Below are 27879 nucleotides of genomic sequence, written 5' to 3'. Positions count from 1 at the left end.
ACCAGCTTGCAGACCTGCTCACCAAGCCCCTTGGGAGGATCAAGTTCCTTGAGCTCTGCTCCAGGACCGGGATGGTCCAATCCTCCCACAAGACGACGCACAAGACTTAGGGGGAGAATGATGGATAAGTCTTTGTGCTGGATGGATAAGGCATAGGGTCCTTGCAAGGACCAGATCATCTATTCCTTTAGCATATTTCAGTTTGCTAGGACAGTCAGTTTGCTAGGACAGCATCTAGCTTTAGTTCTTTTGACTAGCATCTTAGCATCTTTTGGCTGCCTGCCCTGGCTGACTATAAGTATGTATCCCCAGCCCCTTGGGTTGGTATGGCTGAGTTTGTGAATATGAGAAAATCAGAAAATTGCCCCAAGTTCATTGTCATCCTCTCAGCTCAATGAGAGTTAGAATTGAGCTCCTAACAGCACTTGTATTCTTTCTTTCAATGTTCCATGTGGTTACGGTGGATCTTGGTGGAAAGCATAATTACCCCTCGAAACACTAACCTTTCATGATTGCTATTGGGAAATATCGCTGATAATCTTTTGCCGATTAGTCGGCCTTATCGTTCCTTTAACACCGATAAGGAGTAACGACTAGGTCGGGCGACTACTAGAATTCTAGTCAGTCCGATTAGTCGTCGATTAGTCGCGATTAGTCGGCCGACTAGGCTGGGAAAACGATCAATTTGCGTAAATGTAATGGGCCACGTTCACTGGGCAGTTTGCGACTACTAGCTGGTATTAGGCCCCCATTAGGTTTTAGGATATATGCACAGCACACCTTCTTTCCCCCAGCAGCCGTCGCCCAAATCGCGAGCCAGAAACACGCCTCTTCTCCGCCAAAAGTTGTTGCTCGCCGCCCGCGAAGGCCTTCCCTCCGCTGGCTCCTCTGTTCTCAAGGCGTCGCTCTAGGCGGGGACGCCTAGGGCGTCCCATGCGCCGTTCCACCGAGTTGCGCCTTTGCTCGCCTAGACGCCCGCCTGCTCGCCTAGGCGTCCAGCCGCCCCACCTTGCTAGGCGTCCGCCTTACCGCCTTGAGAACAGAGGCTGGCGCATCAAGGAAGGAGGAGCGTGCAGCTGCCGTGGAAGCTGCTCCGGAGCTCCCAGCGACCCAACATCTCTGTTTTGACGGTCCCCCAAGGGGTTCCCGCTGCCCGGGAGCTCGCCCCTGCCACCCAAGACGTCGCCGCCACCCAGGAGCTCCTCCTCCTCGCCACCGCCCAGGAGGTCGCCACAAATCGGCAAGGTTATGGAGTATGGGAATGGGATAGGAACATGGAGTTTGAAAGCTCACTCATCAAATCTCGCAAGTGAACAACTGACCATCATTGCGGTGTTCATGCTTGATATATACTATGTAATGTATAGTATACATATCATATCGTCCTGGTATGATAGGACGACTATACAGACGACTAATCGGCCTGATCGACGACTAATCTCGACTAATCACCTTATCGGTGCCATGGCGACTAGGTTCGACTGGACGACTGTAAAACATTGGTGCAGCTATTGTTTTTAGTTTATCCTTTATGTGGTATAAAATGGCTTTTCTAAGTACAAATAAATTCTTTGTTCCCCTTCTGCATGTGTATTTCCTTTTAGAAACATCTGGAAGATTTTACCATCTTGGACATGGTTAGTCTGCAAACTTCTTTCCATCATTGCATATTTGGAGCTGCATGTCGATTTCTGCAGTTGCATATACTATTACTGTTCCCAAATACTCATTCAATTGGCCATGATGTATATATGTGATTTTGCCTTTCGTCTTCTTATTGTTGGTTGGATGATAACAGAATATATTCTTGTTTAAGTTATAATTGTGCAACCCGGTTTGTTTCTAGCAACATGGGCAGACTAAAATGGTTGTCTTAATTCTAAGGTGATTCTGATAGTGGCCACAACTATCATATTGTTGCTCTTTTTATTGTTTGTTATTTTGAAAATATTTCTCTTCAGTTAAGCCGGCCGTGAGTTCGAGGCCTAATATTCTTGACCAAAGTATGTCATCCTAAAATGATTTTATTTAAGTAGTAATAAACCACCAATTTGCATTCCACACGAGGAAAGGTGAACATGAAGGACAAAAAGAGTCCAATCAATCCATTGGTTTGGATCAGGTTCTGCACCCACTGAAAGATAACATAGAAACATAAGTCCTAAGTAACATTTTGCAGAAAGTATTTCGGTGTTCGTGACAAGTAAAGAACTCCTAGAATGTGATTGTACCTTGTTTTGACATGTTAACCAGTTGAAAGCTCTTAGTGATTTAATCGATGATTCCATGCTGATTTTGACATCCCCCAACGCCACCCCCCCCCCCACACACACCCACACCCACACCCACCCAAGTAGGTAGAAGTTGGTTGGTGCGAAATGCTAGTTTTGCATCTTGTAGTTTATTTTGTACCCCAGTAACTCAGGAAGTGAATGTAATATATAAGATTTACATATCTTGTATAGCTGTTTCAGTTACAAAGTATGACTATTCAGGCGAAGAGAGTTCTAGTGTTAAGGGATGCTACATTTAAATGTATAGATGGTTTAGCTGATCTAGAAACTAGGTGCCATACTTATAGTTACCACATTAGGTGTTAACCAGGTTTGTGATGCATTAAGCATGTCATGAAAATGACTTGCCAGGGGTAATCCTCTTCATTATGCGAGCAGGGGATTTGGTTTGTGAACCTTGTAATTTCGGAATCCGTTTCACAATAGTGTTTCATGGTTAGTGAACCCTGTAGTTTTGGTTTACTAAATCCAATCTGTAACAGCATGCTGTGATCTGAGAAAAACCCAAGATTTAGTGTGAATAATTTCAAAATGCACTTATTGCTAGTACCACTAGTCAACTAAGAGAGCATGATAACCTATGTGTGACTTCATGTCTTCATGTCTTCATTCTGGACTAATGCGAAAGGCTGACAGTAATGGATCATAGTAGGGTTCATTATTTGTTTCCTTTGCCTATCCTGTGAGACCACCCAACAGATTCATGTTGTAGTTGGACCCCTCCTATGATGCTTTACCGATGTATCAGTTATTCCCAACCACATAATCCCTCATTGGCCTACACCAACTTGGAGGTGGGGTTGCTTATCAAGTACCACGAATGGAATGATTTTTGCAGGTCATGCGTTTCCTTTATTGTAGGTCATTTTGCAACGGACAGCAAGTGGTGAGCCTGTTTCTTCCTGTATAGGGTCAGTGGCCTACAACCACTGGAAGAAGGTAAGTGGCACATCCTATTCATAGGCTACAGGAAATGCTATTTGACATTTGTACATCCTATTCATAGGTTATGCTACTGTCACTGTGAAGAGATTGTTACGGAAAGGTGTAGGTGTAGAACACCTTTTACATTGGGAGCATATATGATGATTCTCTTCCTGTCGTTTCACAATTCACAGGTTAATTGATTGAGGAGCATTAAAACTTCACAAACTTTTCTTCATATTCTAGCATTTAAACTAACAGTATGAGTGGATCACATTCAGTTACCATGGGCTTCCATAGAATTCCTATCTTTCAAGCAAGAGGAGATGTTGCCCAAGATTCTAACCTCCTTATCTGTTGACTTTTCCCCCTTTTTATGTTTTCCCCCTTTCTACAAATTCGGAAGAGAAATATATATATCTACATGTATAGCCTTCACCAGTAGAATCAATCTTCTCTTTATTTCTTCAAATTTTATGCAGACAAATTAATCTGCAGACACTATCGTGTCCATGTCCTGTCCTGTTCCCACATGTTTTTCTTTTTCTTTTCTCTTCTTGGATGTGGGTATCCTTTGGCTGCTAGCTATGTTGCTATTGGTATAGTTTGCCATCATATTATACAGTATCTTTGTTATATGGTGGGAAGCATGTTTCATATGATTAGCAATAGCACGCATATGTCAGCTACTATCTGTACCGCATGGCCCCTTGCAGTTATTCAGCTCAAGGATTTTGTGATTTTGTCCCTCCTCAAAGTGCTCACATGTATTGACAACGACTCTTCTTGTAAGTTATCGTGCTGATCTTGTTTCTTTTTCATTCATACTTAAGTAATACACCAGTCGGGTTTTTTTCGTCATTTGGGTCATGGATTTGTTTTCGTATACTATCCCTCGTGCTCTGTGTGCCCAAATATCATTGCGTGCTGAAGTGCTGATCGAGCTGCTGTGGTTCAATTATTTTCTTTTATTTTATTTTACTGGCGGCTCGGTTCCGTCTTTTTCATCGCTATATTTCTGTGAATAAAGTTGCATTTGTTCCGAAGAATATAATATATTCGCGATGCGAGAGGAGCCTCATCTTTTTTGCCTTTTGATGATAGTCCTGGATTCTCTCCAGTTAGGTCTATCGGGATAATCATGAATCTGAATAGATAATAGTGACTGAGGTAACCTTGAGAAGTTCCTCTTTTTTTCCCCGTTCACTGGAGATTGAAAGAATTCCTAAAAGAAAAGGTCCTTTGTTGAAACTTTTCCCCAGAGTATTCAGGTCAGAGTTTGATCTATGCAAATGTTTGTGCAGCTGTGAATCTAGAGCAATGTGGAATTAAGCCGTGTCAGTTCTTGAACCGGACCGGAGAAATTGACCGGAATGTATGTTGAATTGATCTGATGATACTTTAGTACATGATACTAGTACAGTATGGTAGTATGACCCCCTCCTTTTCAGTTTCAGTTGACTTCTAAGTTTCTAACCCGCTTACCAAATTAAATTACTGCTATTACAGGTTTATCAAGAGGATAGTTAGCAGGCTAGCTTCTGTTTGTCACACCAGATGTCAAATTTCTCCTTTTCTTTTTTGAAAAGTTACACCAGATGTCATATTTCTCGTTCTGCTACAATCCCTTGTCCTGGACGTTTCGGCCTTCTTGTTTTATGCCGAAAATTTCTAAAAAGGCGTTTGTCTTTTTCCTCAAGAAAAAGAAAGGAAGAAAAAGGAAAGAGTTACGGGCATGCTTTTATCTGAACCACACGTGCGTCAGCACTGAGCCGGCCCCGAGACGTTGTGATCCCCTGCAGCGCGGATTTTATAACCCGCGTGTGGCGGGATCACACGTGACGCCATCGCGCCCGAGCAGCATGGGACAACACGAACTAGATTAAAATATTATTGCTCCTTGTCGTAAAAACTTGTCCAGATCAGATGGGACAAAAGTACAATTTTAACTATCTAATTGGGGTGAATGAATGTATATATGCACCCCGGATTTCTAACCTTATGATTTTACTTGATCCTACCGATACAATCATAGTTAAATGAAATTAACGTCTTGGAATGGGTGGATCCCTATGATCATACTTGATCCTACAGATTTCAATTTATGCAATTCCAACATTTAAAGATCCCATATTCAGCCTTGGCAAAAAGATATAAATCCAATAATAATATGTGTACTCCCTCCGTCCTGAAATGTAGGTCATTCTATGATTTTTTCAACAGATTATGGGGATGAAGAAAAGACTCTTCTACCCCTAATTATTAAACATTGGAACTTTATTTGAGTAATTAAATATGTGCTAATTAAAGTACCATGCTCTTTTTCAGCACCTTCCCTACATACACGTTTTTTTATTGGGAAAGAGTAAAAACCAATGTACAATTAAGATGGTTTGATCCACTTTCAACTTAGAATGTTTTACATTTGAGTACAATATTTGAACTCTAGAATGCCTACATTTCAGGACGGAGTGAGTAAAGATTAATGACATGGCAAATTAAACCACTGAACTCTAACCTAGTGACATATTTTTCTCATTTAAAATATTGATTAATTTTTTGTGATGATTGTCGTTCTAGATATGATTCTGTCTATCATATGCCATGCTAATAGGAGATTATGAAATCATGACCCTAAAAAAATTATGTACCACTCAATTTGTGTCACAGTAACTTCATGTGATCAATATATAGGATAATACTACAACAACCTTGCACCAAAATTTCATTACCTTCTCACATTTTGTGGTCCCCATTTTCTTCCCCACATTTTTTGCCGTGCATTCAGACAACCAGTCTAGTTGTAGTGTAGCATAGTTAGAGTACAATACCCCTATAATCAAGTTGTGGTTTAACATAACATCTAGACATCTAGTCTAGTCACGCAATGATCAGTCTTGGACAAGGTTTTATCACATCAAATTTCAATTTCACATGTCATCAAGCAATTACCGGAATGATTACCATTTGACACTGTATTGACAACATTCTAAACTTCATAGGACAATCACCCTGTTCGGCTGGTCCACTGCTGGCTGGTTTTTTCACTGTAGCTACAGTGAATCGTGGGTGCCAACGGTCGCCGCAGCGGTCTCCAGCCCAGTCTCTTCCGACCAGCCGAACACAGGCAATAGAAACTCAACAAGATCTCTCATCACATGCCACGGTCAAACGCACCTCTCTACTTGTCAGCTCTTAATCCTCCCAAATGGCCACGTGTCACTAAAAAAATATACTCTGCTTCCCCTTTCCACCGTATAATCCAGTCAAAAGTGCTAGGAAAATCCAGAGCTCACACAGCAGCCGTAGAAGATCCACACCGCCCGCCTCCGCACGCCCGTGCCAACGTGCCGCCCATCCCAACGCCGCCGTGCCACACTCCCCACGCCCCTTCCATCCAAATCGTGAAACATTTCTTTCGCGAAAAGAAATCGAAATCTTTATCCAAGGAAAAGGAAATCATTTTGAACAGTAGCTGCGAGAGAGAGAGAGAAAAGGGTGGAGGCTTTGCCTCGGGCTCCTATTTATAGCCAACCTCCCAGAAAGCGATCTCGCCTCGGCTCCTCGCGTTTTTCCGTTTCGCCCCCTCCACTGTTCCAATAATAATAAAAGAACATCCTCGATTCAGTTTCCTCGAATTTCTTCCGGCCAGCGGCGGCGATAGGCTCCGATTCGGCGCGGCTCGGCGGGGCGGCGGAGATGGTTGCCGTGGCGGCGGAGGGCCCGATCCGCGGCGCGGATGCCGTGCCGGCGGCGGAGAGGGAGGCGGCGGCCGCGGCCGCGGCCGACGCCGCGGCCAAGGGCGGTGATGCGGAGGTGGGGAAGGAGGAGGTGAGGGAGTACGAGAGCGACATGAGGAAGCTGGAGGAGCTGCTCTCGAAGCTGAACCCCTCGGCGGAGGAGTTCGTGCCGCTCTCGCGCCGCCGCGGGGACGGGGACGGCGGCGCCCGCCGCCTCTCGGCCGACGCGCCCGTGTTCGTGTCGCCGGCGATCGACTACTACGCGCGCCACCACCAGCTCCCTCCGCCGCCGCAGCAGCAGCCGCTGCACGTGCTGCAGCTCGTGGGCGCCGTCGGCGGCGTTGGTATGGGCGGTGGCGGGGGGAGGGACTCCAGCAGCGACGGATCCACCAACGGCCAGCCGAATCGACGGGTAATCACCGAATTGCCGAGTCCGATTCAGTGCGGGTTTCTCTCCGGGTAGGGGTTTGCAGTGGGCTGTTTCTTCTCGATCGGTCGGTTTGGAGGTTTCCTGATGTTGATGGTTTTGGATTTTTGGCAGCTCCCGTGCGATCGACTCGAGAGCTGATCTTTTCGTGGGAGGGTTTTAGGTCTAGACTGGTTGACATATAAAATTTAATCGACCTGATAGGATGGTTGATTTTGATATTTCCCTATTATACAGGAGATTTTCAATAGATTCCTGTCGATTGATTATTCTCTTATCCCTGCTCTGCAAATGTTTTTTTCTTCTGTAAATTGGATTCACGTGATCGTTTCCTTCTCTTTATGTGCTTCTTCTGTTGTTATATATTTTCCCAACATATTATTTGCCAGTGCTATATGAATTGGGTAGTACAACGAAGATAGTGTCATGAGAATAATCAGCTGCATTTGATCTTGTGGTTACAGAGAAGGAATGGCTTCATCCAAGGGAGGAGAAGGATGACGGGAGGCCGGCCTCGTCGAGCTGATAGGGAGGACAGTGTGCGGCGAACAGTCTATGTCTCTGACATTGATCAGCATGTGAGAATGTTATACAGTTCTGTTTGGTAAATTTTCGTTCATTGCTTTATTTTGATATATTGTCCTCCGTTCGACTTGCAGGTAACTGAACAGAAACTGGCTGAAGTTTTTTCGACCTGTGGACAGGTGTGTTATCAGATTTCTTAATTTTAAATCCACTCAAGATCATATGATTTTTCGTTTCATATATATCCAAAAAACAAAAAAATAGTCAATCAAATATTTTTTCTCTCCTGGTTTAGAGATTGCAGGGGTTGCAATTGTTATCTATGTTATCCATTTTTTAAAGTTGTATTTTGACATATATTTCGTTTGATGTTCTCTACCTTGTCAGCATACTGACATTTTTGCTTATAATATTGCGCTATCATGTGTTACAAAAATTGAACTCTTTAAGATCTCTAATTTTTAGGATAGCTGAACAAAGAATGAATTTTCATTATGACCTAAAAACATTTGAACTCTTTTAAGATATCTACTTGTTGGGATAGCTGAACAAAGAATGAATTTGCATTATAACCAAAAAATTTGTATCCAAATTGAATTTTAAGTGGGGCCACTCTGAACTATCAAATCAGTTCAACACTTTGAAACAAGTAAACCAGTTAGCTTCCATTTACACTCATCCATATTTATTAGGTTTGCCTTGATTTCTTATTTTCTTTTATAATTTGACCTGGCCAACGTATTATAGCTTTTGCAAATCAAGACCTATTTGGGCTAACCTTTTGACTCAATTATGCTTAAACTGCTATTAATGGAATTGCAGAGCTTAACTAGTATACTTTTGTCCAGAAGATATTTGTATAATTCATCTGAGAAAGTAGAAATGAAAAGTCTTCTTTTGGATAACCATTTGCCACTCCGCTTCGTTATCAGCCCCTGGAAAGATGATTGTGAGTTCTCTTTCGAGTGCTCTTGTAGAGCATAGTCCTGACTCCTGAGGCGCATGTTCCCGTAGCAAGTGCATGCTACTACATCTGGTCCAGCAGGGCAGCCTCTCTATCTACTGAAGCTGCAGTGTGGGCCAATCCTCCTGTAGTGCAATATCCTACTTCAGTGAAGGAGACATTGACAAATCTTGTCTCATTTTTTCCATGAAACTTCTAAGGTTTCATTCCTTCACTGTATCATGCATGGTTGTTTGAGAGGAGAAAGGCGGTTCGGGTTCTTGAAGTACTCCTTGGTGGCCACTAATCCTAGAAAGGATCAACTTGGTACACTAATTCCTCCTAAGATTAGTTAGACACTTGAGTTATTAAGGAAAGATGGAATATTGAAATGGTTGGTGATCAGATTGATAAGCCTGAAATTGACCATCTTCATATGCCATTTCAATATGGACGTTAGCATGAAACATGGGCACATGGGTTCTTCCCCTGTCAAACTTATAGACATCAAACAGTTCTAGTTCGTCCCTAAGTTTTTAATAGAGGTAGTTTTTCTTTTGATGAGTTCTAGTGCTCAAGCTAAGTCATTTGAACTTTCCATTTGTGTTTTCTTTCTTGGAAAATCAGAACACAAGTTTGCTATGTTTGCTTTGTGCAAGATGTAATTACAACTTTGTATTCTGTGAGCCTGTGACTACTAAAATGAGCAGATAAATCTGAACTGACATGATGTGTGTGTACTACTGAAATGTTTTCATAGAAAATGCTTTAGATGTAGTTTTCATGGTTTTTACTGAACTGTGGAAGTAGTCAAACTTGCCTTTTATAGACTGGGTTGTCCTAAAGAAGATCTATCTGTCAAAGACTAAAGGTGTTACATGGCTGAAGAAGTTCTAGCCATACTGTTTCATGTGCAATAACTGATACTCCCTCCTTCCATGTTTATAAGGCTCACATGTATATCAAGATTCAAACCTTCCCATCTTTGACCAATAATTTGACTATTAATTTTTTATTTTTATAATGTAAATTTTATATGATTGGATTCGTAATCAAATATAGTTTACAATGATTATAAGTTTATAATCATAAGTGATATAATATATGATAAATAAATGGTCAAAGTGTTGTTTAGAAGACCGTGCCATGTTCCACCATGCCTTGTAAACGTGGAAGGAGGGAGTATTTGTAAGCAGAAGGCTTTCCAAGAATACGTATTGGGCCACATCCTACTTAGTTAGTGATGCTAACAAGTTTTGAGGATTTTGAATGATACATTAAACCATTATTCAATTAAAAGGAATGCCTAACAAGTGGTCCATGTGATGCTGCTAGCTAGTAAGTTACCACATATTCTGTTAGATACTGGACCAGATGCCATAGAGAATTGTTGCCTGCGCTGACAGTTTTGGTTATAACTGGTTCAGTTCATATTTGCAAATTTACGCATGTACTGATTTTCTTTAGCTCTTGTACTCATTGTATATAGTTGTTGAAGATTAGTAGTGTCTTTCACGAAACATGAGTAATATCCCTGTGCAGAGTTTAAACGTGCTCTAGCCTACCCCAACTTGCTTGGGACAAAAGGCTATGTTGTTGTTGTTATTGTAGAGTTTAAACTTAAAATACATATGATTTAATCCAGGTATTTCATACATGGTCGTATCATTGCCCCCCCCCCCCCCAATCCAATCCAATCCTTTAATATACGCTACATTGTGGACGACGTTAGAGTGATTTTTGGAATTTTACCCACTTCAGTTCATGTTTATCTCTCTATGGTTGAGTTGACACATATTCTTCACTTGTAGGTGGTAGATTGCCGTATCTGTGGTGATCCTAACTCAGTGCTGCGTTTTGCATTCATCGAGTTTGCAGATGATGGTAATAGCTTCGACACACCAATTGTTATTTGATAGTCCTATGTTTGTGTAAGAAACAATTATGAATGAAGCTGATCTTTTCTGCAGTCGGTGCAAGAACAGCACTAACACTTGGTGGAACCATGCTTGGTTTTTATCCTGTCAAAGTTTTGCCATCAAAGACAGCGATTTTACCTGTGAACCCCAAATTTCTTCCTCGAGTAAGTAGACAGATGTAGATTATATTACCTATTGATGTTAAATCTGCAACAATACATGCCTAAATCTCCTTTTCCTGCAGACTGAGGATGAGAAAGAAATGGTATCCAGGACTGTATATTGTACTAACATTGACAAGAAGGTATGCCAGATGGTATAATCATTTGTGTTCAAATTTTATTGTAATGGTATCCTGGATTGTGCACTGCACATGAAAATTTTCTAATAGCTGATATTCAATGTTGGCCATTCTTGTGAATATGTGTTAGAGAGTTTTCTAATCACCAGTGAATGGAGTGTATTTGTTACAATTGACCAATATTTTGTCTGTAGTAACAAATACTAATTGATGATTAGTTCTCGACTGAATTCAATTTATGATCTCATCTTTCTTCTAAAATGGCAATCCTTAATCCAGAAGTTTTAGAAGCTTTGGTAGCTTGATGTTCAAGATAACACTTGACCAGTTACTGAAGCTGCATTATGTTCACTTTTGTTTTTTATACACTTTGAAGAATGTCGCGTAACTGTCGCTTGTAGATTTTTCTGTTAAGGTCAAATTTTTGTGTAGCTGGAGTTGGAATCTTGTGGGTGCTTGCTAATTCTTTCTGATTTTGAAGCAGTCCCATGAGAAAACACAGTAGTTTGCCATAAATTTGAAAATCAGTCAAATTCAAAAGTGGGTTCTAGGAATTAGTTCTGAGCTGATATTTGGCTCATTTCTTGTTGAGTTTAACACCGTTATTGTTTTAAAACCCAATGATTGAGCTTTTCGTCGAAGGTGGTACTTGAGATGTTGACATGTTGTGATATTTAGGTCCATTATGTATATCAATGTTGTGATTATATTGTGCCATTAGCTCAGGATATATGTATTATTTTATTTGTCCAAGCATTTGAAATTTGAGTAAAGATCTAGAATTCTAGAATAGTACAGTAAAGATAAATGGTGAAATTGGAAAAGAATTTCAAACTAAGTTCTACTTCTTCTTTTTAAGGCTTATAATTTTTTGCTGTTCTGCTAAATATAATGATTGTTCTATGGCTTATTTCTTTATTACTATATAGGTTGGAGAAGATGAAGTGAAACAATTCTTTGAGGGAACATGTGGTGAAGTACGTTACCTATGTTTTAGTTGTAGGCATGTGTTTCATTTACATGGCTAAGCATAATAATTTGGGTAATGATTACCTGCCTTTTTTACTTAGGTTTCTCGGCTGAGGCTACTTGGTGATTATGTGCATTCCACATGCATTGCCTTCGTTGAGTTTGTCCAAGTAAGTAAAACAGGAGACTTTAGTATGTTACTATGTCATCAAGAATAAATCATTTTCTATATATGAAATTATGCCACACTTTATTATTTGAACAAAATTTCGGTTAGAAAAGTAAAGGTGATAATATTTTGTTTGTCAACCCATCTAATGGGTTTGTTTTGCAACAAATTTCTCTTTAAACTAAGCCTTTCATTCCTTCCACATCTGATTTTCTCTCAATTGGTGGATTCACTCTTTGATTTATAACAGATGCTATTGCTTCAGTCTTGCCTAATTCATGTTTGGATCATTTATTTGTGTTGCAATTGACATCATTGACCACTATGCATTTAAGTTATTTGAGTAAACAAGGGGCTGTTAACACGCGTTCAAATTTTTTTTCTGACGTGGATGAAAAGTTTCAAGGATTTCTGCTATTGTAGAAAGCTCTTCTCACCATGTAGAAACTGATGTCGTGCTATAAGTTGTTTCTGTTTCTTAACAGATAAAGTTGATTGCTGTATAATTATCACTGATTCACAACACTAATATTGTAGACTCATATGCTTCTTTCTGCTCCTAGCTTAATCTGTATGTCACCATTTTCCTACTGCTTTTATTCTGCCAGCTGTCAGTCTTCTGCTAACTTGCTAGATATTCTGCATCCTCTTTCACAACACTAATATCATTACAAGCATAATTTATTATATATGCCAGATGGCCCTAACCATTATTGCATTCTAAGCCTAGTCTCACAAGCTTTTGAGCATACCCATTACACATCTTTGTGATATGATTTACACACATACTAATATGAAAGTGCCTGTAGGATAATGAAATTGTGGGCTTTAATTGAAGATGTGCTTAATCCAAATTTGTTCACCATGTCGCGAAGCAATTAACTTGCAAGTAGTACGCTAACAAGTTTGGCACTTTCTTAGTGTTTATAATACCTTCAGCTAAAATGGAGCTATACTTTGCATGCAGGGAATTGAAATATGTGCTTGTAGGCTGTATATTTAGTTATGAACTTATGATGTTTCTTATCCTGAAAGTTTTAACGAAACATGTAGTTGGGAGTAGGGACTGGCGGTCCTACTTAACCAGCTAGTCATCCGTGTCACTGATGTGCTACCAGATCTTGTAACACTGCAATGCTTTAATGCAGTAGTACTAATACATTGAACATGGGCATGGTCAGAGCTCCAAAATATGATGCTGACCTATATGTTTAGACCTAATCAAATTATAATTTATGGAAGTGTTTTGTAGAAATATGGCAACAAAAGTATAGTTTCTCAAAATTAAAAACCTTTGTCTGCACGCATCCGAAAACAACCTTTATTTCGTAGTGTTCCCCGAGGGCACAACACTAGTCAGGCGGCTCTGTCTTGTCTAGATCCTAATGAGGGATCAGGCAGGGCTGGGTTGCAATGTTGAGCAATGGTCCCTAAGTGCCTATCTGGTTCATAGAAGGGGGAGTTGTCATCTTAGATAACACTTATTCGCTATCAAATGAAGTAAATTTGTAAGATAAATGTTATGCCCTCCATCCCAGAAAAAAATGCAATTCTAGTTTTGTCCTAAGTCAAACTTTCTTGAATTTGACCAAATTTATCGAGAAGTATATTAACATTTATGATACCAAATAATCATCATTAGATTCATCATGACATATATTTTCATAGTATACATATTAAATGTTAGAAATGTTGACCTTTCCCTATAATTTTTTGTCAAACTTAAAAAAGTTTGACTTAGAACAGATCCTAATCAGGGGTCAGGCAGGGCTGGGTTGCAATGTTGAGCAATGGTCCCTTAGTGCCTATCTGGTTCGTAGGAGGGGGAGTTGTCATCTTAGATAACACTTATTCTCTATCAAATGAATTAAATTTGTAAGATAAATGTTATGCCCTCCATCCCAGAAAAAATGCAATTCTAGTTTTGTCCTAAGTCAAACTTTCTTGAGCTTGACCAAATTTATCGAGAAGTATATTAACATTTATGATACCAAATAAGCATCATTAGATTCATCATGACATATATTTTCATAGTATACATATTAAATGTTAAAAATATTGACCCTTCCCTATAATTTTTTGTCAAACAAACTTAAAAAAGTTTGACTTAGAACAAAACTAGAATTGCATTCTTTCTGGGACGGAGTAGACATCTGAGTGGCATTTGCAAAGGGAGTCAAGTTACCAGCAGAATTTGCAGTGATTTTTCTCACTTGCATGGGCTGGACATCGCTGAATTTTCATTTTCATTTTGTAAGAAATGTTTCTTTTTGATGCAAAAACAATGATGCCAAATTATTTAAAAAAGATCGCAAGATTTTATCTTTCCTTCTCTTCAACATTTACATAACTTTTTCTTCAACAATGGAAGTTTGAAACCTTATATATCTGTGAATCTGTGAATAGAGATGATGTTATTTGACCTGATGATATGTTCGTCCTTTTTGTCTTTTTGGAGCTTAACCAATTTATAAATTCCATTTGTGCAGGCAGATAGTGCTATTCTAGCTCTGAACTGCAGTGGCATGGTTCTTGGCACGCTTCCTGTCAGGCAAGAACATACTTTGTTCCAAGTTCCATCTTATGCTAAGGGTGGCATGTTTTCCATCCTGTGCTTACTGTTCTATTGGTTTTTCAGGGTGAGCCCGTCAAAGACACCAGTCCGCCCTCGTTTGCCCCGTGTGACGTCGTACTGAATCCGGCTTTGTGTGAAGCCGGCGTCCAGGGGCAGCAGCAAGCCTATAGTCGCGCAGCCTTAGAGACTGTCGCGTCGCGGATCAGCAATTGTCGTTGAAGAGAGTTGTCGTTGATTAAAACCTAGTTGTCTAGTTGAAAGCCCCTCGCTGATGTTTCTCGGATCAGAGACCCATCTGTATGGTTGCTGGGAGCGCTATTTTGACCTCCTTGTTCTTTCTTTGATCTTTGTTGATTATGGATGGATGCAACAGCAGCCTTGAACAGGCATTCGAACAAATAATGTCTATGGCTTCTGTTATTCGCGTTTATCTGATCAATCTTATTCTCTGCGGCTGTTGTTGACCGTGCACTCAACGTTGTGGGTTTGACCCAGGTTGAACCAGTCGGTGGTTTGAATTGGGTACAAAGATATACTGGTCCATTGAGTGAGTTGGAAAAAAAATTGACCATCGAAGTACAAAGTTTGGTTTTGGCCGTCCAACTCCAAATTAGAAATCTTTGACCATCCAACAATCAAAACAGTTAACATTGGATCATTTAGCTGGTGGTTATGTTGATTTGGAGGGAGTAGTAGTTTGGAATCAGGATGAATATGATCAGACCAGCTACCCCATGCATCTCTACGGGTGATTTGGTGTGTAGGAGTAGAAACCTGGGCGACCATTAGAGACATTTTACTTGACATGTATTTGGACAGCAAGAAGCCTACAACCCGCTGTGCTGAGTTGCAGAGAACTTTTGAAAAAGAGTTTGCCCTTATACATCAAACAAATACCAGTTATCTCCCAGCATTTCTTCATGGCTAGAAAGATTTATGTACTAGTCTTAATTTTCTTTGTTTCCTTTTTTAATTGATTGTACTCTTTTGTCTGGACACCTTTTCCAATTTTTTAATTGATTGTACTCTTGTTTCGGGGGTTTCTGTTCGATTGCTTGCAGGCAGCCGGCTCGAGGCCAACAAGAAGGCCATGAACAACTAGAGGGAGGGCAGTACTCACCGGCGGAGGCGTGGCAGCGGCGAGAACCGGCGACCGCGAGGCGTGACGGAGGTGGCGGGAACCGGCGATGCATGGCGACGGCGGCTCCGCTTCCACGAGCATGGTGGCGGTCAGCGGGTGCTGGGAGGCGTGGCGGCGGCGGCCAATGGAGGCGTTGCTGCGGCAGGCCGGCGAGGCGTGGCGGCAGCGGGTCGGCGAGGCTTGCCGACGGCGACGGTGGCCGGTGGAGGCGTGGCGCCGGCGAGGCACCCGCGACCGCCTGGCGTCGTGGCGGCCGAGGGTGGTTGGAGTCGCAGACTCGCAGGATAGGGTCTGGCCGTCCGGGGCAGGTCGCAGGATAGGGTTTACCGTGGATGTCTAACCGTTTCCAATTCATAGTCTCGATCCATTTAGAACCAAATCATTTAGGCCCAATCCAAATCAGGCCAAACTATTTATTTCAGCATCCAACTCAAACTAAACCAATTAATATGATGAGCCCATTTAAAACCAACCAAAACAAGCTCAGAGCAAATCCAATCCACTAAAATCACTCTGGCCCAAACCATTTGCAGGTTGAGTTACGCCGCGTGGCTTGCCACATAGATAAATGTGGTAAAAATATAAGAGCCAAGAAACAAAAATGCTAAATATGTAGACATTATTTTAAGAGTGATAATGGAGTGAGTGACATTTGTTATAATGATAAAGAAGTAAAAAACCCCCTAGAAATCGGCGGTGCTGCCACGTTACGTCACGCGGCGCTACCAACCAAACCAACCACACGTCCACACACTCGCACCGGCCGACCGGTCGCCGATCCGATGGCCTCCTCGCTCCGCCATTTCACCGGCCTCGCTTGCTTCCCCGTCCCCGCCCCCGCCGGGGCCGGGGCGTCCGGCGCCACCTGCTTGCTGCGCCGCTACACCCCCGACTTCTGCGCCTTCGCGGCGCTCCGCCCGGTCAGGCCGGCCGCCGCCTTCTCCGCCGCGAATCCACTCGCCTCTCCGGCCGAGCACGAGCAGCGCCAGCAACCGCAGCAGGCCGTCCCGTGCCACGGCGGCGACCCGCCCGCCCCTTCGCCGTCGCCGTCCCCGCCGTCCCCGGCGCCGCTGCGGGTGGGGATCGTCGGATTCGGCAACTTCGGGCAGTTCATCGCGGGGGGCATCCAGCGGCAGGGCCACGCCGTGCTGGCGGCCTCCAGATCCGACTACTCCGACTACTGCGCCGGCCGCGGGATCCGCTTCTTCACGAGCGTCGACGCGCTCTGCGAGGAGCAGCCGGACGTGCTGCTCATCTGCAGCTCCATCCTGTCCACGGAGGCCGTCGTCCGCGCCATCCCCTTCCACAAGCTCCGCCCCGACACCATCGTCGCCGACGTGCTCTCCGTCAAGCAGTTCCCTCGCAACCTCCTCCTCGAGGTATAATAATGATCAACGGTTGCAGAGCTGGATTAATTAAGCGCTCTAATTTGTAGTACAGCATTATTAGTTGCACAAACAAACAATTAGACCTTCCAAATTTCAATACCTGAACAAACAATGAACTAATTACAGCATTATTAGTTACACTTTCCAAATTTCAACACCTACCCAACCAATGCAGAACTCAGATCGAAATTAAACTGTTGTGAACTGGCTGAGGTAGTAGGTGGCAAGCCTTAAGTGGTGGAGAACACTACAGCTGAGAATTTGTACTAGCTTATCGATGGATTCCTCTTTAGTGACTACGATGTTGGCCTGGTCTATCAAAAAGAGACTACTACGTTGGTGTGATGTTGGAACTTCCAAGTGTACTTATGATGATGGCTGGTCCACTGCCGTCGATCGATGATTACTACTGTTTTATTGACATAATGCCAATTTGTCAGATTCTTCCACTGGGGTTTGGGATTGTCTGCACGCACCCGATGTTCGGGCCAGAGAGTGGTAAAAATGGCTGGGGCAAGCTCCCATTCGTCTACGACAAGGTTAGGGTGACTCAAGATGGGGATCAGGCAGTCAAATGCGGACAATTCTTGAGCATATTTGAGCAGGAGGTGATTCTATGGGACCATCAGCACCTTCTCTCTTTGCTAAGTAATAGCAACATTTTTAGTCATTAGTAGTAATTGATTAGCCACTGAACATGTGAAGTTTTTGTTTCCTTTGCTTCTAAATAATGCCTATAGGGATGTAGGATGGTGGAGATGTCATGCGCGGAGCATGATCGCTATGCTGCCGGAAGTCAATTTATCACGCACACAATTGGAAGGTTGGCGTGACATTACATATCTAAAATAATTACTGCAAAATTATTCCTCCAAATTTATCACGCACATAATATTATACTAAATTGCTAATTGACTAATATTTTTTCCTACAGGGTTTTGTCACAACTGAACCTAAAGACAACTCCAATTAACACAAAGGGTTATGAGAGCTTGTTGCAACTTGTAAGTAGTGAATATCATGCTTGTCTCCATTCTTGATTGCTGATAGCTTATTTATGATGTTGTCATCTATAAACCTTGCAGACTCGTAACACTGTAAGCGATAGTTTTGATCTATACTACGGGCTTTTTATGTATAATATCAATGCCACAGAGCAGGCAAGTACACTCTCCCGTCTCCATATGATGCATCATTCTTATCCTTACCAAATTATTGTAGAACATGTGCATGACATTTGGTAATAGTTTGTGTGTCTAAATACTCGAACATCACAACAAATATTTATAATTATTCACGCAGCTTGATAATTTGGAGCGGGCATTTGAGAGTGTGAGACAGATGTTGTATGGTCGGCTGCATGATTTACTACAAAAGCAAATCGTGGAGAGGGTCCCCATGACAACAATCTCTTCAGGAAAATTGGAAAATAGCAGGTCAAATTCTTTCGCAGCGCCCCCCTTATCGCGTATAATAACAGAAGAGAATAAACATGTATCTTCTATTACTTCTGTAGCATCTCCTACTAGAATTTTACAACATACCGCTTGCAGTATAGGGCAATGATAATCAGTATGTCTAGCTATTGTTGTTTTGTTGTACATTTACTGTTGTGGAAGATGCACGTGTGAAATTATTGTAGCTGATAGTATTGATAGGTGGAGTAAAATCATTGCTTTGCTTATTTAGTTGTTCGTAAATCCTGATCTTTCGCATCCTTTGTAGGATAAATGTAATTAAATAGAGAGAATTGCATATGTCATCTTAAAGACCAAAATATATATTGTATACAGAAAATAGTAAAATATTATTTTCGTTTATAATAATCAGATGTTGTTCTACTCTAATTTATGGAATCTTGATGTCGTGTGTAAAGTAGTTATTATCATGTCCAATTTATAGGGCTAAGTATGTGTGTGTATATTATTAAATCATGTTTTTTAAAAGTTTCTCTTTATGTTATTGTGCCATAACAACAACAATATTTTTGAATCTTAACACGCCAAAACGACATTCATATTTGTGGAGGTGTGTGCACCATGATCGGATCATCATGTTCTCGCACCCTGCTTGTAAGGGCCATTTGCTTTAGCCAAAACAAGATGAGAGGGAGGGTGTTTGAGAAAGGAAGAGAGGAGCAGGACGAACAGAGGTGGAGGTAGTGGCGACCAAGTTGTGGGGTGGGGATGGTGATATGATAATCTGATTTATACTTTGCCCCATATCTTATACTCCCTTCAATCTATTGTTCTATTTTTTCTTACAAGTGTTAGAACTAGGAAGATCCATTCCACAACAATAAAATGTATAATATAAGATTATCTATATTTATAATAGATAATATCATAATAGCTTCTCCAATGGTATAGTATAACATGTTCTTCAAAACTAATATAGTCCCACATGTATTAGGGATGTTGAGCGCTCCGTGCGTGTTTGAAATGTGTTTACTATAGCTAGTGGCTTTTTTCTTCATTCGTCCACCTACCACGTAGGACAGATCGTTATTTGTTGATTTGGGGCCCTTTATAGCCATCTGAGTTAGGAACGTTGGATGTGCCATATGTATTTTTAGGGGAGTTGGATGTGCCTTATGTGTTATTGCGGGTTTGCAAAAAAATTATGGGGGTATATTTCTTTTAATTACATAGTACAACTCCGATACTCATAATGCACGTACGTTCAGTCCTACGAATGTTCGTATGCTACGAACGTTCGTGAACATACGAACGTAAATCCTACTCATATTAGATCTTTGTTGAAGACTAAATCGACAAATTCTCGAGATTGATGAAGACATCGTAGGCGGTTTCGTTGTTGACGGGAACGTCGTCTACCATTGAAAGCAATGCCGTTAAATCTTAGAAAATCTGCTCTTATGAGGAGTCAAACTCATAACATGAGGTGCTACTGAGGTATAGATTGTGTATCAAACAATCCGAAAAAAAAACAGTGTGTCCAAAATTCCAAATCCAACGAATGTGTAGAGGCCTGCTACTGCTATTGGGCTGTAACCCAAACCAGGCACCGAGCAAACCGATCAGCCCAGCCCAAGTATATAATAACGAAAAGAAAGTAGAGCTGGTGTGGTGACGGACTGATGTGAGACATTGAACCCACACCCACTTAGCTGCCCTTGCAGGGAGCAAGTCAAACATGCCGCATGAAGCTTCCAAAAAAAAAAAATGCCGCATGACCTTTGAAATTTACATTACTATACATTCCAAACAAATTTACAGTATTGCAAAGACTCTGTAATAAACATACAAGAAGAAGCACACACCCAGACACAGCACTACATCAGAGGCCGGCGATCAATCAGATTCAGACACCCTAGCGATCACGCGATCACATGATCGAGCAAGCGCTCGGGTTCTCATCGCTGAAGTAGTTCCTCACGGCGGCCGGCACGACGTCCGGCTGCTCATGGTAGTTCCCGTAGAGCTCGGAGTCGTAGTAGCCGTGCACGTGGTAGTTGTACGAGCTGGCCTTGGCCTGGGGGTACTGCGCCACCGCCGGCTTACTGCCGGCCACCGCCGCGACGCCGCCGTTAACGTTCTTGCTGCCGCGCGGCACGCTGCTGTAGTAGTAGTGGTGCTGCGCCTGCGCGGGCGGCTTGGCGTGGTGCTGGTACTGGTAGTAGGCCGCCGGCGGCTGCGCGTAGGCCTGGTGGTACGCCGGGTTGTTGTAGGCGGACGGCCAGAGCACGGCGAGCCTGCCCGTGCGCCGCGCCGCCCGGAGCACCTTCTTCTGGCTCACCGACCCCGTCACCGTCACCTTGCCGTGCATCCTGTCTATGCTCACGCTGTGCACTCCTGATCGAGGAGGGAAAGAAGAGAGCATCATCATGTGTGCGCTTGTCAAGGCTGAGGAATCGTAGTAGTCGTCGATCCGTGGATTTGGTTGGAAAATTTGGTGGTATATTACCTTCAAGCCTTTCCAGGGCTCTCCTCACCTTGCCCTCGCAGCCGTCGCAGTCGATGTTCACATGCATCTCCACGATCTGCAAGTTTCAGAAGCATATGAGAACAAATATGAGAACTTCTCAGGAAGTTCTGCATCAAATCGGCAACAAATTAGCTGGGCAGGGATAGAGCAAGAGACAGCAGCCCACAACCAAACTTACCGTCATGGCTGCTCTTTGGATAGAAGATAGATGCAAATCGAAGCTGCGTTCTTCCCGATGGAAAAGTTGATTCACTTTTGGGGGGAGTTCACTAGGACAGTGCACTGGTGTATATATGCACAAGAGTCAGAACTGGAGATCAATGCAGTAGTAGGAGAGAAGCCAATACAGGAAGAAACCGTGTCAAGTCACTGAAGTCAAGTAAAGATGCTTAGTGATGATGTGTGCATTGATGACGTGCGCATAAACAATACTAGTAATAGTGCTTGGAAATTGCCGGCCAATATCCGCGTTGCTGTACCCCGCTGAGCCCGAAAAAGCGATGGCGCAACGAATGGTCGATCTACATTGCATATGGTGTCCTGAATTTCCATGACATCCCTGGCCGTGTGCTCATCCCTGTATGACATGGAAGTTGCGTGTCATTACTGGCATGCTTCGGTCATGAACAACGACCAGTGAAGTAAACTATAGAACTAAGTTGAATCAACGCAACAGGGATAGTGTTGTTTAAGATAGATATCTCTGCAAATTGAGCAAGTAGGCAACAAATAGAAAATATCTGGTCGCTAGCTGTTACTGCGAAATATGTGCCATGAAGCAATAAAAGGAACAAGTCAAAGCAGAAAGAGCCCACGGAACGGAGCGGTTCTTTTTCCTGACTAGCAAGTGGACAGGCTCTGCTTTGGCAATTTGCCTGGATCGGATGAAGCAATAGAATTTTGAACCAGACGTCCTAGACACAGAAAAAATAGACATATTCCTCAATTAACACAAAAGTTCAATTCCAATCGAAACTACACGGCCCTACGAAGGGGTTAGGAGCGTTTTCAAGATGATTCTTTCTTTGTCGAGACGAAAAAGGAACCCATCTTTTCGATTGAAAAATGTGAGTCGATTTGTCAAGTCTCATGATCGTATCAAGATCTATTTAAATTCGGCTCAATCTTTTCTAAAAAAAAGATTGAGCCGCTGGTAATCAGCGATATGCTCGTATTGGTGATGTTATTGTTGCTGTAATCAAAGACGCGGCATTCTCGAAAAAGAATACAATAGATTAGAAAATGCCTTTCGCTGCGCACCTTTACTTGCTTTGGAAATCAAACAATGCATTAAAGACGCGGCATTCTCGAAAAAGAATACAATAGATTAGAAAATGCCTTTCGCTGCGCACCTTTACTTGCTTCGGAAATCAAACAATGCATTTCTTCTCAACATAAACATATACCGGTCTTTCTTTTGTAGGGAGCACACAACTTCTCTTCTTCCCTCTCTAGAAAAGCCCCAACTCTTGGTTTTCGCTCGCAACACAACAGTTCGTTCGATCTATTAACTTAGTGTGGTTTAGAAGAGTCACGGTCCAGTTCCCCGCCGGGCTTTTTCCCTTCTCGACTAGACGAAGGAGATATTCATTCCATTCAGGCAGGTGAGGAAGGGCATAGCAGCAAGCTTCTTTTATTTTCTATCTCAACGTATATATATAAAAAGGAGTCAGCATATCAAACCTACTGATGTTGTGGAACGCACCTACAATGACAATGATATTGTTGAATGTTAGTTGATAGATAGCCTATATTTTGTGCCCTTCATATATATGTTTATGGTTTATTTGCATTTTAGGCTGAATGGCTGATATGACGTACGTCTGATCCCGCTGTATATTTCCATTTAAGATGATTCTACTGACTTCTTTTTGGACCCATGTAGGTGGAGGGGGCTCTCCCCACACCTTATCTGCTTGCCTTTGGTAAAAAGAAAAGTTCATCCTCCCCCATTTGCTCGGTCTTCTCACTCGTGCTTGGCACGCCAGCCCCCCCACCCTCCTACGCCCGCCACGCCAACGTCGGACGTTGTCTCCGACGCCAACGAGGACCGCCACCCCCTCCCATTTCCATTTCAATTACCCTCCTCCAAGCCATCCACCTCTCCTCCCACCTCCGCCCCAACCGCCAACCTTTCCCTCGCTGGTGTCACCTCTGATGCCCCTGCTCTCATCCCACCCCACTCCTCCCTTCCCTCTCGTCCTCCCTTTTCATATCTTCTTCGTCTCTGACAAACACCTTCACCCCAACATCACCTACTGGATATCCTCCGCCGCCCTAGCCGGCGACATCGCCGCCTTGCCTCACCACCCGCCTCCCGCTTCCACCACCGCCCGACCGCCTACATAGAGCTCCCTCTAAACCTGTCAGCATATAGATAACCTTCGAACCCCGAACCCAACATCACCAGAGCACCGCCCATTGTTAGAACCTTTTTCCTCCTCCTTTTGTTACTTTCTTCTCTTTGTGAAGCTAGTTCCCCTTTGGTTCATAGAACGCAAAACAGGCATTCTTGTCCTTCAATTTCGCCCCAAGGGTCAAGTTGGTCCCTAATCTATGTGATTGGCCAATCTAGTCATTCAACTTTTGTTTTCATGTCAAACTCATCCATGTGCTGGCGTAGCTCCCCACATTGGAGTGAAACTAATACAAAAAAGTCCTTTTTACCTTGGCTTCTTCAACCCTACAATTGCTTAGAAACACTAATCCATGCTATACTACTCGAAGTGCTAGAATTTAAAATTAGATTGTCTAATTTGAATTCTAGAATTCAAGTTCTAAAACCGGTGTCCCAAGTTACTCCATTGACCGTAGAATCACAGGTCCAAGTAAATTATAGGGTGGGAAGAAACCAATGGTAAAAGAGCATTTCACATTACTCTCATGCTAGCCACATCAGGATAATAATGAGTTTAAATAAAAAACATGGAAGCTAAGGAACTAGATTGGACAATTTTCGATTGAGGGACGAACTTGATTCTCGGGGCAAAGTTGGGGGATCTAAATGCCTATTTTGCCTTCATAGAAGTAACAAACATGGCCCTCGATATATCATGAATCGAGAGCCCTCTCCATGGAGCCTGTTTGAGTTTTTTAATGAGGGATCTTGCTGTCTTGGAGGCTATGGCGTGCAATGAAGCAATGAATGTGGTGTCTGTCAGACCCAGGGCAGCGGGACTGCTTATAGGCATAGAATGTTCTAGAGTAAGCGATAGCTCATGGATGTATCTTACCTCTCTTGTAACTACCCGAATAGGTGTAGAACTAGCCGTAGAACAATGAAACTGCCCGATTGTGTTGTAGTAGGATTCCCACTGTACTCGGCTAGGACTCTTAAAGTAACCCTATCCCCCTGGATATATAAGGGTGGGCAGGGACCCCCTCGAAACACATCAACACCTAAGGCAATACAAACAACCACACAGGACGTAGCGTATTACGCAACTCGCGGCCCGAACTTGTCTAAATCTTTGTGTTCCTTGCACCATCGAGTTCCAGAGCAGTCGATCCTTACCTACAACCCTACTGCTAAAGGTATCCCTGAGCAGGCTTGGCGGTAAACACCGACTACTGGCACGCCAGGTAGGGCATTCGGCAAGTTCATCAGCGAATTCGATAGCCAGATCAAGCGACGTCAACAACGTGCCTGAAGACACAACCTTCGTCTTCAGTTCCTGGGCCTACACGGCTGATGGATCGGGCGGCTTCTCTAGCCACCTCATCATGCCCAAACTATCTGAATCGAAAACCACCAACCAATCCGCCGAAATCTGCAAGGCTGTAGAACTCGACGGAAAACGAGCTCTGCTCGAGCTCGACTCGGATAGCACGGAAAACATGTCGATTCCAACTCAAACCCATGAGTTAGCCAAATCCGACACAAATTCTAATCCCGAAAATCTTCACTTTTTCGAAACGCTCGAAAAATACGTGGCTTATCTCAAATCAATTAAACGCCCTAAGATCGTCAATTCAGAACTACTCGATGGAGTAGATCGGGTCTCACGATCGATTGAGGGATGCATCAAGCTCGCAGAATCCGCTTTAGGCTCATAAAAAATCCAGCAGAACTCAGAAACATTAAACCCACCACAAGAACGGTCGGGCGACATATTTTCAGGGATCGATTGAGTAGATTCTAAGCTCATCGACTCCATGAACGTGGCCGAAAGTACTCTACAAAACAAGAAGCAGAACTTGGGAGGAGAGATCTGCGGGAAACCCAAAGAGGCAAACCCCCGGCTTGTTCGGATGGGACCGTCTCCTTCCGGGAAACTCCAGAACCCTTCACCGAAAACTGCTCACAAGTGGACTCCTGAACCAACCAATATTTCTGATCCCTTGTTCGATCAAGATTTTGATCAGTTCATGGAAGGCCTTGACAATCTCGAACCATTTGATGACCTCGAGGACTGGTCAGACAATGTCGACTTGTTTATGGATGCCATGGCCCATCCACCCCAGATGGCAGATGCCCTCTGGGAATTAGTCAAGCTTAAAAAGAGAAAATCCAAAGCTCCTGAAAAATCTAGCGAGTCGATTTTCGAAAAATCATGGATTAAGGAGACAGAAGGATTAACTCCTACACAATCATGGTTACATTGGATGAATGAGAACGTCGTCCGTGTAGAGATGGGCATCCCTCTTCTCGCTCACCCGAAACACACATATTCCAAAATCGGTGGCCTAACCGACTCCGACTTCGAGTGCTCTTACAACCCGGAGGATGAACTAGATGACTTAATCCAGTACAGCAGGGAAGTCGAATCCAACTCGACTAAGAATTCCAAGTCCGATCAGGACTCCTTGCACAACTTGGTCATATACGCAACACCACAAGGATGGACAGTGCACCTGGAGGAGATACGCCCTCAACTTCTCAAGGCTCCTGGCCCACAGCCAGCAGATCTCCCCTTCCAGGAAGGTACCCCCAATAGATCCGTCAGGGAGTAAACAAGACCAAGAGGTCAAGGACCTCTACCGTGAAATCCTCATGGTTCGCATATCTGAACTCCACAAATCAGAGGATAATTCGATGGAGTGTCTCAACCTTGACGACTGCAATTCTGATGACTATGACGATTACCTCTCCGACAACATGGAAACTACTCCTCTTGCAGTCACAGAAGTCAAGGCTTCCATCAAGCAAGACCCGCCTACAGCTCCTCCAGCCATCACAGTAACTGTCCAAGTCGAGGAAGGGCCTGTGGTGGATGGCTTCTACGAGCATCGTCGCCTGCTCAATCAGAAGAGGGCATTCAGGCACCAACGTGTTGTCAACCGTCTTCAAGACCAACAGGGTGACAACTATGACTACTCAAACAGCGATCTCCACAATGTGATTAACATTAGGCGTGATGCACGCAATGTGATCATCTCAAGGAAAAAGGAGCGTGAGGAAATAGAGGCTTACAACCCTTTTTCCAACTATCGCATCCCAGCACACGCCTCTGCGTCCTTCAAGAAACGCAAGCCGGCAAGTACCCTCCCTCAGGGTTAGCCCCGCACCCAACATCATGGAGAAACATCTCTTGGAGGTAAAAAGATTAACAAAACGCTCTTACACAAGTGTTTCATGCACCCAAAGAGCTCTCACACGATCTTTGAGTGCAACTCACTCCGTGAAGCTCTTGGAGCACCTTTGGTGAAGGAAACCGTACCCAAAATCTAGTCGACTACAATGGTGACTAGAGTTACCCCTGAATATTTTTTATTCAGTTTTGTAAACCATTGCCTATAAGCATGGGGTAGGTCTCAAGAGTCAGAGTCTGTCATTTTACAATTCTTGTAATTACAACAATTATTAATAAAGTTGATTTCCTTGCAAATCGACTACTTTGCTCTCTCTTATGTGACTAATACCTTGCCCCTTACACTACTCCACGAGCCTTGTTCGACACAGAGCAATCGAGTAGTCCATCAAAGCTATGGTTTACCTTAGGAGTATTTCTAAAATGGTTCCATCTTGGGTAACTCGACGGGGTTCATCCTAACAGGTCTATCTTGGAAATTACTCAAGTCCTTATATAGGACACCCTACTCGCTGGTTCGAGTAGGTTTTGGATATTTCTAAAAAGGTTCCATCTTGGGTAACTCGACGGGATTCATCCTAACAGGTCCATCTTGGAAATTACTCCAGTCCTTGTGTAGGACACCCTACTCGCTGGCTCGAGTAGGTTTTGGATATTTCTAAAATGGTTCCTTCTTGGTTAACCCGACGGGGTTCATCCTAACAGGTCTATCTTGGAAATTACTCCAGTCCTTATATAGGACACCCTACTCACTGGCTCGAGTAGGTTTTGCATATTTCTAAAATAGTTCCATCTTGGTTAACCCGATGGGATTCATCCTAACAGGTCTATCTTGGAAATTACTCTAGTCCTTATATAGGACACCCTACTCGCTGGCTCGAGTAGGTTTTGGATATTTCTCAAATGGTTCCATCTTGGGTAACCCGACGGGGTTCACCCTAACAGGTCTATCTTGGAAATTACTCCAGTCCTTGTGTAGGACACCCTACTCGCGGGCTCGAGTAGGTTTTGGATATTTCTAAAATAGTTCCATCTTGGTTAACCCGACGGGGTTCATCATAGCAGGTCTATCTTAGAAATTACTC

General features: G+C 43.1%; 3 protein-coding genes and 1 long non-coding RNA gene across 5 annotated transcripts; 3 read left to right on the top strand and 1 right to left on the bottom strand.

Moving 5' to 3' along the window:
* The first annotated feature begins 1 nt into the window (after window position 1).
* Window positions 2-4954, top strand: LOC120670689. Its single transcript, XR_005673297.1, has 2 exons — window positions 2-4645; window positions 4728-4954. It is a non-coding gene; the product is annotated as an uncharacterized LOC120670689 (long non-coding RNA).
* A 1832-nt stretch (window positions 4955-6786) lies between these two features.
* LOC120670684 (polyadenylate-binding protein-interacting protein 8-like) lies at window positions 6787-15235 on the top strand. The gene is made up of 10 exons (XM_039950838.1): window positions 6787-7370; window positions 7850-7963; window positions 8045-8089; window positions 10665-10737; window positions 10824-10936; window positions 11017-11076; window positions 12003-12050; window positions 12144-12212; window positions 14701-14762; window positions 14850-15235. The coding sequence occupies exons 1-10, from the start codon at window positions 6918-6920 to the stop codon at window positions 14905-14907; spliced, it is 1095 nt and encodes a 364-aa protein (XP_039806772.1). The 5' UTR covers window positions 6787-6917; the 3' UTR covers window positions 14908-15235.
* Window positions 15236-16638: 1403 nt separating this feature from the next.
* Window positions 16639-19636, top strand: LOC120670683 (arogenate dehydrogenase 2, chloroplastic-like). 2 transcript variants are annotated; one of them, XM_039950836.1, is made up of 6 exons: window positions 16639-17306; window positions 17756-17923; window positions 18056-18138; window positions 18250-18319; window positions 18401-18475; window positions 18618-19636. In XM_039950836.1, exons 1-6 carry the CDS (start codon window positions 16710-16712, stop codon window positions 18879-18881), a joined length of 1257 nt encoding a protein of 418 aa, XP_039806770.1. In that variant the 5' UTR covers window positions 16639-16709; the 3' UTR covers window positions 18882-19636. The 2 variants fall into 2 exon arrangements, with proteins under 2 accessions (XP_039806770.1, XP_039806771.1); XM_039950837.1 differs by lacking the exon at window positions 17756-17923 and having other exon boundaries at window positions 16660-17306.
* An 853-nt stretch (window positions 19637-20489) lies between these two features.
* On the bottom strand, window positions 20490-21662 carry LOC120668666 (heavy metal-associated isoprenylated plant protein 29-like). The gene is made up of 3 exons (XM_039948406.1): window positions 21442-21662; window positions 21243-21318; window positions 20490-21130 (listed from the first exon to the last, which is right to left on the bottom strand). Exons 1-3 carry the CDS (start codon window positions 21445-21447, stop codon window positions 20664-20666), a joined length of 549 nt encoding a protein of 182 aa, XP_039804340.1. The 5' UTR covers window positions 21448-21662; the 3' UTR covers window positions 20490-20663.
* Between the last annotated feature and the right edge of the window lie 6217 nt (window positions 21663-27879).

The sequence above is a fragment of the Panicum virgatum genome, chromosome 4N (assembly GCF_016808335.1).
Source record: "Panicum virgatum strain AP13 chromosome 4N, P.virgatum_v5, whole genome shotgun sequence".
In the NCBI taxonomy this organism is placed as follows: Eukaryota; Viridiplantae; Streptophyta; class Magnoliopsida; order Poales; family Poaceae; genus Panicum; species Panicum virgatum.
The sequence above is the reverse complement of the archived record's forward strand: the minus strand, read 5'-3'. Positions and strand labels throughout refer to the sequence as shown.

Excerpts from the sequence above, each read along its gene's own strand:
- LOC120670684 (XM_039950838.1), top strand. The coding sequence starts at position 6,918 with ATGGTTGCCGTGGCGGCGGAGGGCCCGATCCGCGGCGCGGATGCCGTG. Across the intron at positions 8,090-10,664 it reads TTTTTTCGACCTGTGGACAG|GTGGTAGATTGCCGTATCTG; the intron begins GTGTGTTATCAG and ends CTTCACTTGTAG. Across the intron at positions 10,937-11,016 it reads ACCCCAAATTTCTTCCTCGA|ACTGAGGATGAGAAAGAAAT; the intron begins GTAAGTAGACAG and ends CTTTTCCTGCAG.
- LOC120670683 (XM_039950836.1), top strand. The coding sequence starts at position 16,710 with ATGGCCTCCTCGCTCCGCCATTTCACCGGCCTCGCTTGCTTCCCCGTC. Across the intron at positions 17,924-18,055 it reads TGAGCATATTTGAGCAGGAG|GGATGTAGGATGGTGGAGAT; the intron begins GTGATTCTATGG and ends TAATGCCTATAG. Across the intron at positions 18,320-18,400 it reads ATGAGAGCTTGTTGCAACTT|ACTCGTAACACTGTAAGCGA; the intron begins GTAAGTAGTGAA and ends TAAACCTTGCAG.
- LOC120668666 (XM_039948406.1), bottom strand. Across the intron at positions 21,131-21,242 it reads AGCCCTGGAAAGGCTTGAAG|GAGTGCACAGCGTGAGCATA; the intron begins GTAATATACCAC and ends CTCCTCGATCAG.